The 15,063-nt window shown below is 50.7% G+C and overlaps 1 protein-coding gene across 1 annotated transcript; it reads left to right on the forward strand.

Moving 5' to 3' along the window:
• Positions 1-412: 412 nt before the first annotated feature.
• LOC121851943 (dual specificity tyrosine-phosphorylation-regulated kinase 4-like) lies at positions 413-13,198 on the forward strand. Its single transcript, XM_042346009.1, has 11 exons — positions 413-482; positions 1,320-1,477; positions 3,559-3,695; positions 4,678-4,824; positions 6,779-6,917; positions 8,128-8,203; positions 8,616-8,788; positions 10,156-10,216; positions 10,765-10,882; positions 11,931-12,023; positions 12,931-13,198. Exons 1-11 carry the CDS (start codon positions 413-415, stop codon positions 13,196-13,198), a joined length of 1,440 nt encoding a protein of 479 aa, XP_042201943.1.
• The last annotated feature ends 1,865 nt before the right edge of the window (positions 13,199-15,063 follow it).

Raw genomic sequence — 15,063 nt, forward strand, 5'->3', positions numbered from 1 at the left:
ATTGTGGCCATTTTGCATGAGGGATGTCACGGCAGCAATGTTGCATGGGGTACATCACTACAGCCATGCTGCATAGGGGACGTCACTATGGCCATGTTACGTGCAGGATTTCACGATGGCCATTATACATGGGGGTCTTTAGGGCGGCCATGTTTCATGAGGGATGTCATGATGGCCATGTTGCATGGGGGATGTCATGGCAGCCATATTGCATGGGGGTTGTCATTGTGTCCATGTTGCACGAGGGATGTCATGGCAGCCATGTTACGTGGGTATACAGTATTTGGCGGCCACTATATATTTCCACGTGATGAAGATCACAGCCACTTCTGTGGGGCCTTACCTGCCAAAATAAAAATAAATAGTTTAGTTTTAGTATGGGTCTCTATGGTCGTTATGGTTCGATATGAGCATGGATATCTGTGGATCTATGGATCTATATGAGTATGGGTCTCTGTGGGTCTCTATGGTTCGATACAAGTGTAGGACTCTTACTGATGCGACAGCTTCTTGTCTTTCTCGTCTCTTTTATTCACACATATAGTTCACACCTCCTCGTCATCACTCCATGTCTCTCCGTTCGCTCGCTCCGCGACTTCGCTCGCTCTCTCTCTCTCTCCCCCTAGGTCCGTTACTCCGCTGCTACCCTACTCAGTACTCGCTCCGTCCACTGCTACCCTATCTGTATTCTCTCTATCCACTGCTACTGTACGCTGTATTCTCTCTATCCACTGCTACCCTATCTGTATCTATTCCTGCTCCCTGCTGCTCCGTCTCTGTCCCAGGCACCGTCTCCATCTCCGACTCCAACACTCCCCCAAGACCCCCGTCTCTCCGTTACGCTGTGCCTTTATACCCGAACCAATCAGCCCCAATTAATTATCTCATCCCCCGCTTTGCTACTCGCCCCCAGGCCCCCAGCCTCACGTGACCATGTTATCGCCATCAGCCCGGCCGCCAGTCATCAGCCACTCACCCTCCTGACCAATCACCGGCCTGCGTCCTCCGTTACCCTTAACACCTGTGGTGTCTCTTAATGACCTCCCTCTCAATGGCACACAACAACAACTGTATCCTCAGTTGCCCCCACTGTACGCTGCTCGCTCGCATAGCAACATAACGCGGGGCGCGTGACATTTCAAGTCCTACACAAGTATGGGTTTCTGTGGGTCTCTGTGGGTCTGAGTGGAGTGATGAGTCTCCATGTTATGATAATGACGACGATGACGATGTAGCTCTAGCGGGGGCCTTACCTGGCATGTAAACAAAACAGAAATAGTTAAAAATCTAAGATGTTGTTATTGTTGTCACGTGTGCAGCGATCCTGGATCTCTTTGGGCCTCAGCTAAGTCATCGCCAAAAGCTGGAGCTGGAGGCCATGAAACAAGTATGGTTCTTCACTTTGGACAAGGTCGACAAACCCCGGGGTGGCAACAACACCGACAGCTCCGACGACGATAACAACAACTACATCCCTGTGAGGCTCACAGAGACACAGAGACACCCATGGAGACCCAAAGAGACACCCACAGAGACCCATAGAGACACCCATAGAGACCCACTCCCATTGAGACCCACAAAGGCACCCAAAGAGACACCATTAGACACCCACAGAGGTTTTTGTTGGGTTAGAAGGCATGAGTATAAATGTGTAATCGTTCAACCTGCCACCACCACCAGACACGGACAGTCAGTTAAGGTTTTGTGTTACGGGTTTCTGGGGGTCTCTGTGGGTGTCTAAGGATCTGTTTGGGTCTTTATTGGTCTGGGTGTCTGTGGGTCTCTGTGAAAGTGTTAAAGTTATTACGCACCATATGTAGTAAACTTTGGCTAATCCACTCACGGCGTCAGCCGTGGTGGCCAGGAGATGTTAACTCCCTCCCCTGGTATACAGGAGGTCGTGGGTTCGATACCGACCCTGACGCCTGCTGTATATTTGGAGTTTGCGTCTCTATCTTTCTCCCCGTGGTTGCGTGGATTTTTCTCCTTCCACATTTAGAAACAACGTCAACACACATTTAGAGTAATTGGCTGCTTCTGCTGTACATTTCCACATGGTGATAAAGATGAGGCCCCACTTCGTTGAGCAATGATTTGTGATGGCCAGGTCGCTCTTGAGAAACAAGGGCTACATAGCAGCTCAGTGGTGGGGCCTTTAACAGCGTAGCAATAGGCTGTAGCCTTTCTGGACATAAAATACATACTTGTGGTGAACATGCAGACAAAAACATGCTCTGATAATGTATGGCATTGCCTTTGAAACTGATTGGTCTACACCGGAGAGAGCATCCTTCTTTAGGACCTAGTCTCACTACCAGTGTCTCACTACCCAGTGTCTCACTACCAGTGTCTCACTACCAGTGTCTCACCACCCAGTGTGTCACTACCAGTGTCTCACAACCTGTGTCTCACTACCCAATGTCTCACCACCAGTGTCTCACTACCCAGTGTCTCACCACCAGTGTCTCACTACCCAGTGTCTTACTACCAGTGTCTCACTACCAGTGTCTCACTACCCAGTGTCTCGCCACCAGTGTCTCGCCACCAGTGTCTCACTACCCAGTGTTAGATGGATAAACGCAAAAAGGCGAACAACCCCCCCCCCCCAAGTACTCTAGGGTTTTTTCGGTGAAGTCACGTAGGTAAAAAATAAAATTAAAATTAATAAAAGTAAAATAAAAAATCACGACGTTTCGGAGGCAACACAAGCTTCCGTCTTCAGGTGGAACTGTCACAGCACGATTGCTGTATCAAGTAAAGAGAAATTCCAAGAGACCCGACCTTGTATATATACTGGTTGAGGGGGGGAGGAGTTTTTTTATTATGGTAAGGTTGGTGCGGCTGAGGCTGCTGCGGCTGAGGCTGCTGCTAGGACTGAGCCTTTGTTATGTAGACTGGTTGAGCTGGGAGGTGCCAGAGTTGTTAAGGTGCGACTGCTTCTAATGGGACTGAGCCTTTGTTACGTAGATGGTAGAAGCAGAAAAGCAGGTCAGGAAGAAACAGCCCCTCGCTATGTTGCTGGGTGGGTAAAACTTAAAGCAGGAAACCAGTGTGTGAAAAAAGAAGCTAAACATGATAAAACAAAACTGGCTGTCTATCAGAAAACTGTACGGTAACTAAAGAATAGTGCCCGTCAAATAAGATGGTCCAAATATGTGTAGTTAAATCCCCCCAAGTTTTAACGCCATTCGGTATTCTTGGGTCTTTCGGTAAAGTCACGTAGATAGGTTCAAAGAAAATAATAAAAATAACAGGAAGATGACCGCTTGCGTTGCGATCGAAACGTCCCAGTTGTCTGTTATTTATATTTTTTTCTTTGAACCTATGTGACTTTACCGAAAGATCCAAGAATACGAATTCCTGCAGTCACGAAAGCTTTAAGTCAAGCATTCGGCAGTTTAACTAAACATTTATACATTTCCGCGATCTAACACCCAAGCAAAAAGAAACCTCTATAGCTGATAATGGCGGTCGTGGAAGCCCGGACTGCTGCTGCAACCACCTAACATTCGACGCTCTGATTGCGACGACTCTTGACAACTGGCCTTCGCCTCCTAGGTCCGCAAGGAACAGCTCCACTACCGCTATGAGGTGCAGAAGATGATTGGCGAGGGAGGCCAGGGCCTGGTGCTGCAGTGCCTCGACCACAAAACCAAAACACTCGTGGCCGTCAAGATGCTGTCGCTGCCCTGGAGGTGAGTCGGAGGGCCTTCCGCGGTGGCCCGCGCTCTCGAAAAATAATCATCAAATGATTGGAGGCACCGCCGTGAAACTGCCAATAACTATGGACTCGCTGACAAAATACTAACTGCCCTAAAACTGCTGCTAACTATAAACTAACAAGATCTTACTGCCATAAAACTGCTGCTAACTATAAAGTAACAGAATACTAACTGCTATGAAAACTTACTGCTATGAACTAACTAAAAAGAAGCACTAACTGCCGTAAAACTGCTGCTATGAACTCACAAAATAATAACGTGCCGTAAGACTACTGCTATGAACTAAAGTTAACTAACAAAATATTAACTGCTGTACAACTATTGCTAACTATGAACTAAAATACCCATAGAGAATTTCTATTTAAAGCTTTCGTGACTGCAGGGATTCATCTTCTTGGTTCTTTCGGTAAAGTCACGTAGAAGGGAAGTAATAAAATAATAAAAATAAAACACAATAAAATAATTCTCACGACGTTTCGGCCACAACGCAAGCAGCCGTCCTCAGGTGAAAACCAGGTCTGTCGAGGCGACAGAGTCTGAATGAATACCCATAGAGACCCAACAGAAACCCGCAGAGTAACCCACAGAGTCACCCACAGAGACACCCAGACCCTGAGAGACCCACAGAGACACCCACAGAGACACCCAGACCCTTAGAGACCCACAGAGACACCCAGACTAATAGAGACCCTGAGAGACCCACAGAGACACCCATACCCTTAGAGACCCACAGAGGCCCACAGAAACACCCCGACCCACAGATATCTACAGTCACCCACAGAGACCCCCACAGAGTCACCCACAGAGACACCCACAGAGTCACCCACAGAGACCCCCACAGAGACACCCACAGAGACACCCATAGAGACCCCCACAGAGACACCCACAGAGACACCCATCGAGTCACCCACAGAGTCACCGTTGATTTCGTGGCCTTCCCCCTCCCGCTGCACAGCTCCTCGACAGCGGCCCGTCAGAGGACGGAGCTGGAGGTGGCCAATGAGCTGCAGGGCAAGGCCAGCGATGAGCGCTACGGAGTCATCCGGGTCTTGGACACGTTCCAATTCCGCGGACACAATTGCCTCGTCGTCGAGCTCTTGAAGTACGCGAACCTCCCCTTCCCACCCACCCACCCACGTGCGTGTGCGTGTCCATTGCTCCGCTCGATAGTTGATTTATTTCGGAATAAATATTTATTTAACATATGATCAAGCAACTAGATTTATCGATTTATCACATTTATTGATTGAGTTTCACACGCAGGGCTTTCGCGACCAATATCATCCATAATAGAGGTATTTTTGGTTAGATTAAGTAAATATATAAATGTTGTGTCGTTAAACCCGCCACCACCCAACATAGCCAACTAGTAAGGGTTGTCATGCAAACAGAACGTGCCAATTCGTTACTAGTACAGTACTATTGTGTAGTGTCGTGTAAAGTGTAGTAGTGTATAGTGTAGTGTATAGTAGTGTATAGTGTAGTAGAAAGTGTAGTGTATAGTAGTGTATAGTGTAGTGTATAGTGTAGTAGAAAGTGTAGTGTATAGTAGTGTAGTGTATAGTAGTGTATAGTAGTGTATTGTGTAGTGTACAGTGTAATGGAAAGTGTAGTGTATAGTAGTGTATAGTAGTGTATAGTGGAGTATAATGGTACAGCACAACAGTGTGTTGGAGAGCCAAGCCACAACATTTCCAATCTCTGAGTATGATGTTTCGCCAGTAATTACAACTGGCTTCATCAGGCGACAGCCACATTTTGTGGAGAATTCCACCTGTTTCGTTCCTTATATAGAGGCACAGATGTGGTGATCAGGCTTCTGTGCTCTTGTGCAAAGTGGGGGGGGGGGATTAATTTTCTAATTTGTTCCCAAATTGCTTTTTTTTCATACCTTTCATAATTAACTTATTTTTGCAGTTTATTTAATGAGTTTAAAGATAGTTAACAATTCATCAAAATATGTCTCGCCTCTTTAAATCAGTTAATTTAATCGAATACGTAACTTATTTAATTACTATTTTGATAATTAATTTATGCAATAATTAATCTGACAATTTTACAAGCACAATTTGTTTGGCAATCGAGTTTCCAAAGCTCTGGGAAGTCGAGCAGCACGCGTCCACATGGCCCGCGTGGGTCAAGCAGCTCAGCACAGCGAACCGCTGCGTTATCGACAATCGCAGAACACCGTGGCGACAAATCAGACGCAGGAAGTCCCCCGGGTTGCGGAAGACGCGACTCACGGAAATGCTCCCCATGAATCACACATTTATTTTTTTCATGAGAATCTACATAGAAATAAAAGGGAAATGTGTGGATATGTGTGTCTGTTCGAAATGTTTTGCATACTTCCCAACATGCAAAAAACTTTAAATTTGGCACGTGGGTAGCTTCCGTACTGTACACAATGTAAAAAGTATAAAAATAGACTTTTGTATTTTGGGGGGGGAATAATGGATATAATCTATTGCACGGCAGTGAGCGGTGACGTCACATCTGTGGACTAAACTATTAATTTCCGTGCGAAGAACGGGTACACCTGCTAGTAAAATATATTAATAATACGATATTAATAGGTGAATAATGAAAAAATTCTAATTAACAATAATATGGCAATTAAATAACGGAAAAAATTATAAGATAAGGAAATTATAATGAAATAATACGAATATATTGCTAATTAAAATTATAATACAAATTTATATTAAGAAATATTGATAATAAAAAATAATAAATAGAATACATTTATTGTTAAATTGTGATATGATAGTAATAAAATGATAGTAATGAAATAATAAAAGGGAATAACATAATCATGGTGAAATTATAATAAAATCATAATGAAGTTATTATCACTAAACATTCAGTTCCCTTGGCGCTAGTGCGGCGCGGCGAGACCGAGGATGAATACCGCGGAGCGACGAGGCGTTTCATGACCCCTCCCCCCAAAACTAACCAAGTGGCACAAGTCGGTTTGGGGTCCGGGTCGTGGGTCGCCGAGCGGACGTCATCGGAACGGGAAAGGGGTTTAAACGTCGTCGTCGTTGTCGTGCCAGGAAGAGCCTCTACGACGTCATGAGCAAAGGAAGCATCGGGCGAATCTACGTGAGGCGGTTGAGGGAGCACACCAGGGCCATCCTCGACTTCCTGTTGTACGCCAAGGGGCGGGGCATCGTCCACGCGGACATCAAGCCGGTGAGCGGAGCGGGCGCGGTGGTCACGCCCTCTCATCGGGGCGCTCGGTTAGCTGGCGCGGAGGCAGGCCGGCCACGGTTGATCGCGGGGTCGATGCGCTGGCTCGTCAATCTACTGTGACTCTGCCACCTCCTCCTTCCAGATAGAGGTAGCAGGTTGACGGTAGGCAGCTGTGGCTAGGAGATGTTAACTACCTCGCCTGGTATACAGGGGGTCGTGGGTTCGATCCCGACCCTGACTCCTGCTGTATATTTGGAGTTTGCATCTCTCTCGCTCCCCGTGGTGGTCACGTGGATTTTCCTCCAAGCCCTCCAGTTTTTCCCTCTACGTTCAGAATCAACATGACCACGCGTTTAGAGTATTTGACCGCTGCTGTAACCTTTCCGCATGATGATGTTGATATCAGCCCACGTTGTTGAGCTATCGTTTGTGATGGCCAGGGAGCTTCCGACAAAACAGCTGCACAGCAGCTCAGAGTGGGGCCTTACACCTAGTAAAGTAAAACATAGCTTAGTTTTAGTCTGTGTCTCTCGAAGTCTGTGTGGGTCTCTGAGTATGGGTCTCTCTATGCCTGTGTGGGTCTCTATGAGTATGGATCTCTGTTGGTCTTTGTGGGTCTCTATGAGTATGGGTCTCTGTGGGTCTGTTTGGGTCTCTATGAGTATGGGTCTATGTGGGTCTGTATGGGTCTCTATGAGTATGTGGGTCTCTATGAGTATGTGGGTCTCTATGAGAATGTGGATCTCTATGTCTGTGTGGGTCTCTCTGAGTATGGGTCTCTATGAGTATGGGTCTCTATGGGCTTGTTGAAACACGTCTCTAGAGTGTTTGGCTGCTGCTATACATGTCCACGCAATTATGATGATGATGCTGATGATGCTGATGATGATGATGCTGATGATGATGATGCTGATGATGATGATGCTGATGATGATATCAGCCCCTTGGTTGAGCTGCTGTCATTACGTGATGGCCGGGTCGTTTCCGATAAAAGACCTACACAGCAGCTCAGCGGGGCCTTACACCCTGGTAGTAAAATACAACTTTGAACGGGTCTCAGGCACGTCGCCCGTGTCGCAAGTCGGGGGGGGGGGGGCTGCCCGTGTGGGTGTCAATGCGTCACTTTGCGTGATCGACCCACTGCTGGCTGGACACTCTCGCCGTAACCTCAGAGCGTGGAATTCCTTCTCTGTCTCTCCCCTTTGTCCAGGACAACATTCTGCTCACCGCGACCGGCAAAGTGAGGGTCACCGACTTCGGGTGCAGCTTTTACCTGAAGCATAAAAGTGAGTGGCCTTGCGTGCATGCGTGGAGTTTTTTTTTGGGGGGGGGGGATTAGATGGCGTCAATTTAAACATTGCATCGTCAAACCCACCGCCATCCGACGCAGCCGGCCGGCGAGGTTCAGCGTCACGTAAACAGGACGCGCCAATTCGCCACTTGCACAGCACTAACCGGTGTGCTGGAGATGTAAACCCACTACGACGTTTACAATTCGAGCATTTACAGCTGAGCATCATCATCAGGCAGGCAGCCAGAGTACGCGGTCCAACCCAATAACTCGCCTCCGCCATGAAATATCGGTCGCAGAAGCCGACTACGCGTTTAGCCGACAAAAAGAGAAACTTGTTCCCCCCACGTCGCTGTTGACGGAGGGACTACTTCATATTCATCGTCGTTGTTGTTGTTGCTGTGCAGCCAAAAACGTGGGTGGGACGTTGCCCTACATGGCCCCGGAGCTGCTGCTGGGCTACGATGTCACCTCCGCTGTGGACATGTGGGGCCTGGGCTGTACCTTGGCCGAAATGGCCACCGGCAAGGTGCTCTTCGATTCACCTGCCATCGAAGAACACCTGCCCTGCTGCATTGAGGTACGGGCGGTGGGTGGGTGGGTACGGTGGGTATAGTGGGTGGGTATGGTGGGTGTGTATGGTGGGTGGGTACGGTGGGTATGATGGGTGGGCGGGCAGGTGTCTATGGGTATGGGTCTCTGTGGGTTGCACAGAGACCCATACTCATAGAGACCCATACAGACCCACAGAAACCCATACTCATAGAGTTTGATTCCCTCTCACGACCCCAAACACCAGAGAGGAATATCTGAACTGGTCCAGGGCCTCTCATAGGTCGACTAAGCCTCAAGCGAGTACAGTAGAACCTCTGGTCACGACCATAATTCGTTCCATAACTTTGGTCGCAACCCGATTTGGTCGTGACTCGAACCTAATTTCCCCATTGGATTGTATGTAAATACGATTAATCCGTTCCAGACTCCTACGAACTGTACGTAAATATTGTTTTTTAAAGATTTTTAAGCACAAAAATAGTTAATTATGCCATAGAATTCACAGTGTAATAGTAAACTAAATGTAAAAACATTGAATAACACTGAGAAAACCTTGAACAACAGGGAAAACTAATATTGCTGCGTCAAGGTTTGGAATCGTTCAACAAGATGATTGTTTCGTCTGCTACATCAGTCGGTCGATTCTGAGAGAGAGAGAGAGAATATTCGCACGAGAAATTCATGTTTCTATTGAAAGTAAGTTAACAGTAATATTTGCTTACAGTATTGTTTTTGGAAGCATTCACCGTAATATCGTATGAACGTTTACTTCACCGCATCATCGTATGAATGATGTGAGAAGAGATTAACGGGTTATTACGTGAGCGATTTACGTACTCAGCGCTTTCGCTCTCTAAATTACGGCTTGAATGAGGGGGGAGGGGTATGACTACACTCACAAAATTAATATCTTACTAGGAATTTTATGTAACAAAAGTTACATAGATAACTGTTACGCGTTGTGTAATTCAACAAAAAAATGGCACGGAAGGGGAAATCGGCCGCGGCCGTGTTTGATCGCCACCCGTTCGTTACCAGATTAAAATTTTTTGTGAATTTTTTGGTCGGAACCCGATTTGGTCGTGATCAGAAGCGTTCATGACCAGAGGTTCTACTGTACCTGGTGTAGCAGTGTGTAGTAAACATTTCCACTGGGGGAGACAAAGGTGGCCGGGCGTGGCACTGGGCACCCACCCCTCGTGTGCAATGAGATGAGGATAATACGGGGAAGCGGGGATTGTTGTCTTTGTACACAGTGCCGGCCTCCACAGGCGCTGCCTCCACCACGACTCACCGCTGACATGCAGTATTTGCCCCAATTGGCCCGCTGAGGCTCCACCGGCTGTAACCCCCCCCCCTCCTCCTTTTGTCTTCGTCCGAAACCATGCGCAGATCCTGGGCATGCCCCCGAAAAAGATGGTGGACGACGCCCCAAAAAGGATACTTTTCTTTGGTGAGTCGAGGGCTCGAGCAGGCTGGCGCAAGCGACGTAACCCATTCTGTTTTGTTAGGTGGGGTGGCAGTGAGGCTCTTATAGGGTTATTTTGTGGGGGGGGGCTGGGGGGGCTCTGATTATCTCGGGGGTGGTGGGTGGGGTGGGGTTTTGGGCTCTCAGTAGCAGGCGTTCGGAAGCATAGGTGGGTGGGTGAGTGAGCGAGTGGGTGGGTAGGTGAGTGGGTGGGTAAGTGGGTGGGTGAGTGAGTAGGTGGTGAGTGAGTGAGTGGTTGGGAAGGTGAGTAGGTAGGTGAGTGAGTGGGTGGGTGAGTGAGTGGGTAGGTGGGTAAGTGCGTATGTGGGTGAGTGGGTCGGTGTGAGGGTAGGTGGGTAAGTGGGCAGGTGAGTGATTGGGTGGGTGTGTAGGGTGGTTAGGTAGGTTGGTTGGTAGTATGTAGGTGGTTCGGTGAGTGGGTATGTAGGTGGATAGGTAGGTGGGTAGGTAAGTGGATGAGCAGGTATGTGGGCGACGTGGTGGTTGGTGACTCTGCATGCGTCTCTCTGCAGACTCTGAGGGCCTCCCCAAAAACATGTCCAAGCAGCGGCCACCAGGAAGCCTCCCCCTGCACCGTGCGCTGCAGGGCCACCACCCTCAGCTGGTGGACTTCGTCAGCCGCTGCCTGCAGTACGAACCACACTCACCCCTCGCTCACCCCCACTTATCTCCACTTATCCCCACACCACTCACCCCCACTCACTCACCCCCACTCACCACCCCATACCTGTCAACACCTTATCAGTGCCCTACCTTACAACAGACCCAACTCAGACATTGTCGGTTACTCCGTGCCCCTTATAAATCTCAACGTTCATCCTGCAAAGTCCCATCACAAGGGACAAACACAAACAAATAGACACAAATTATTATTTTTACCCAGAATTGAAACGGCTGCACTCCGTACGGATCTGAAAACTCAATTTCCGTGTACAAGAATATGGAATAATCCGTACGGGTTGACAGCTCTGCCACCCACTCACTACCCACCACCACTCCCTCCCACCTTCTCCATCCCCCCCCTCTCCCCACTCTTCCCCCACCTCCCACCCTGTCAAATCATCTCACCATACCCCTCTCACCACGTGTGCGTCTCCCCCCCACTCCTCCCCTCCCTCCCTCCCCGTGCGTCTCCCAACAGATGGGATCCGAATCTCCGGATGACGCCTGAGCAGGCGCTGGCTCACAGCTGGCTCCAAACCACCACCACCATCCGGGCCACCACCAGCAGGGCCACCCCCACCACCACCCGGGCCACCACCACCACCCGGGCCACCACCGCCAGTGAGGCCACCTCCACTACCATCCGGGCTACCACCGCCACCATCCGGGCCACCACCACCACCCGGGCCATCCCCACCACTGCCACCATCCGGGCCACCACCACCACCATCCGGGCCAACACCACCACCCGGGCCATCCCCACCACCGCCACCATCCGGGCCATCACCACCAACGCCACCATCCGGGCCACCACCACCACCATCCGGGCCACCACCACCACCCGGGCCATCCCCACCACCACCACCATCCGGGCCACCACCACCATCTTGGTCACCACCCCCACCCGGGCCACCACCACCAGCTGGGCCACCCCCACCACCGCCACCACCACTCCCATCATCTACAATCGGCCCATCAACTGGGCCACCACCACCATCCGGGCCACCACCACCAGCTGGGCCGACACCACCCGCTGGGCCACCACCACCATCAGCAGCAGCGGCGGTGGCACCACTCCTGTGCAAGGCTCTGCAGCTGCTCAGCCGCGGTGAGCCTCTCTCTGTGTACCTCGCCTGGAACGCAGGAGGTCATGGGTTCGATCCCGACCCTGATTAGATGTTAACTACCTCGCCTGGTACGCAGGAGGTCGTGGGTTCGATCCCGACCCTGATTAGATGTTAACTACCTCGCCTGGTATGCAGGAGGTAGTGGGTTCGATCCTGATGAGATGTTAACTACCTCGCCTGGTATGCAGGAGGTCGTGGTTTCGATCCCGACCCTGATGAATGTTAACTACCTCGCCTGGTACACAGGAGGTTGTGGGTTCGATCCTGATGAGATGTTAACCACCTCGCCTGGTACACAGGAGGTAGTGGATTCGATCCTGATGAGATGTTAACTACCTCGCCTGGTACACAGGAGGTCGTGGGCTCGATCCCGATGCTGACGATGCCTGTGTTGCTGTATTTTTGCATTTTGCGTTTCTGTCCCCGTGGTGGTCACCACGTGGATTCTTCTCAGGGTCCTGCAGATTTTCCCCTCCACGTTTAGAATCGGCGTCACGCACTTCGAGTAATTGACTGCCGCTATGAATGTCCACGCGATGAAGAAGGTGATGATGTTATCAGCCCACTTGATTCGGCTATCAGCTGAGATGGCCAAGTGGCTTCTGGTCTATGTGGGTCTATAGGTCACTGTGGGTCTATGGGTCTCTGTGGGTCTGATGATGACGATGATGATAACGATGATCATGACGACGATGATGATGACGATGATGACGACGACGATGACGACGACGATGACGACGACGATGGTGATGACGACGACGATGATGACGATGTTGATGATGATGACGACGATGATGATGACGATGTTGATGACGATGTTGATGATGATAACGATGATGATGATGACGATGATGCGCTGCTGTGGTGCTGCTGCCTCTCTCTCCACAGAGCGGAGCCGGAGGAGAAGCTCCTATCGCCATCGTCATTATCGTCGCTCACCCAGACCTTTGGAGAGAGGACGGAGGTGGTGGAGGTGGTGGAGACGCAGGAGGAGGATGACGACAACGAGGAGGAGGATAAAGAGGAGAAGGAGGAAGAGGAGGAGGAGGGGGAGAGGGACCGAGGGGTCCTGGCGCGTGTGGGCAGGGCGCTCCGCTCACTCCGCTCGCTGCTCAGCCGCCTGCTGCTCTGTGGTGGGCGGCCCACGGCAGAGTAGCGGAGTGGACCCACACTCACCACCCACACTCACCACCCACACTCACCACACTCCCCACCCACACTCCCCACCCACACACACCACCCACACTCACCACACTCCCCACCCACACTCACCTGTCACACTCACTACCCACACTCACCACCCACACTCACCACCCACACTCATCCACCCACACTCACCACACTCACCACCCACACTCACCACCCAAACTCACCACACTCCCCACCCACACTCACCACCCACACTCACATCCACACTCACCACACTCCCCACCCACACTCACCACCCACACTCACCACCAACACTCACCACACTCACTCACCACCCACACTCACCCACCCACACTCACCACACTCACCACCCACACTCACCACCCACACTCACCACCCACACTCACCACACTCACCACGCACACTCACCACCCACACTCACCACCCACACTCACCACACTCCCGACCACCCACACTCACCACCCACACTCACCAGCCACACTCACCACACTCACCACACCACACTCACCACACCACACTCACCACCCACACTCACCACACTCACCCACCCACACTCACCACCCACATTGACCACACTGACCACCCACTCTCCACCCACACTCACCATACTCACCACCCACACTCACCACCCACACTCACCACCCACACTCACCACACTCACCACACCACACTCACCACCCACACTCAACACACTCACTACCCACACTCACCACACTCACCACCCACACTCACCACACCACACTCACCACCCACACTCACCACACCACACTACCACCCACACTCACCATCCACACTCACCACACCTCACTCACCACCCACACTCACCACACTCACCACACTCACCACCCATCCTCACCACCCACACTCACCACCCACACTCACTCACCACCCAAACTCACCACCCACACTCACCACCACACTCACCACACACTCACCACCCACACTCCCCACCCACACTCACCACACTCACTCACCACACCACACTCACCACATACACCACCTACACTCACCACCCACACTGACCACTCACACTCACCACCCACACTCACCACCCACACTCACCACACTCACCACCCACACTCACCACCCACACTCACCAGCCACACTCTCCACCCACACTCACCAGCCACACTCACCAGCCACACTCACCAGCCACTCACCAGCCACACTCACCACACACTCACACTCACCACCCACACTCTCCACCCACACTCACCACCCACATTCACCACCCACACCCACCAGCCACACTCACCAGCCACACTCACCACCCACACACACCACCCACACTCACCACCCACACTCACCACACTCACCACCCACACTCACCAGCCACACTCACCACACAATGGACTAGAGCCTGCCTAGCCACGTGCACGTGTGAAGAGTTAGGATAGAGATAAGAAAAAGTTATAATGTAATGTGTACATATATATCTAGACCATTGTTTGTTTATCGATTGTTGTTGTTAATAAATAAGCGGATTTAACAGAACGTTGCAATTGTGTTTGTTGTGGCGAGTTGCTGCGGCCTGGGGTCTGAGGTGACTTGGGTCCAGATGTTGACTACCTTGCCTGGTACACAGGAGGTCGTGGGTTCAATTCCGACCCTGATGAGATGTTAACTACCTCGCCTGGTACGCAGGTGGTCGTGGGTTCAATTCCGACCCTGATGTGATGTTAACTACCTCGCCTGGTACACAGGAGGTCGTGGGTTCAATTCCAACCCTGACGATGCCTGCTGCTGCTATGTATTTGGAGTCTGCCCAGCTCCGTGTCTCATCAGCAGAAGCAAGAGACAAGCTCTGCTTGAACCAATGATGGTGAACTGCCCAGATGTTTGTCGTCAGAT

Source organism: Callorhinchus milii, unplaced genomic scaffold (assembly GCF_018977255.1).
Source record: "Callorhinchus milii isolate IMCB2004 unplaced genomic scaffold, IMCB_Cmil_1.0 Scaffold235, whole genome shotgun sequence".
Lineage (NCBI taxonomy): Eukaryota > Metazoa > Chordata > Chondrichthyes > Chimaeriformes > Callorhinchidae > Callorhinchus > Callorhinchus milii.

Excerpts from the sequence above, each read along its gene's own strand:
- LOC121851943 (XM_042346009.1), top strand. The coding sequence starts at position 413 with ATGGATATCTGTGGATCTATGGATCTATATGAGTATGGGTCTCTGTGG. Across the intron at positions 1,478-3,558 it reads ATAACAACAACTACATCCCT|GTCCGCAAGGAACAGCTCCA; the intron begins GTGAGGCTCACA and ends TTCGCCTCCTAG. Across the intron at positions 8,204-8,615 it reads CTTTTACCTGAAGCATAAAA|CCAAAAACGTGGGTGGGACG; the intron begins GTGAGTGGCCTT and ends GTTGCTGTGCAG.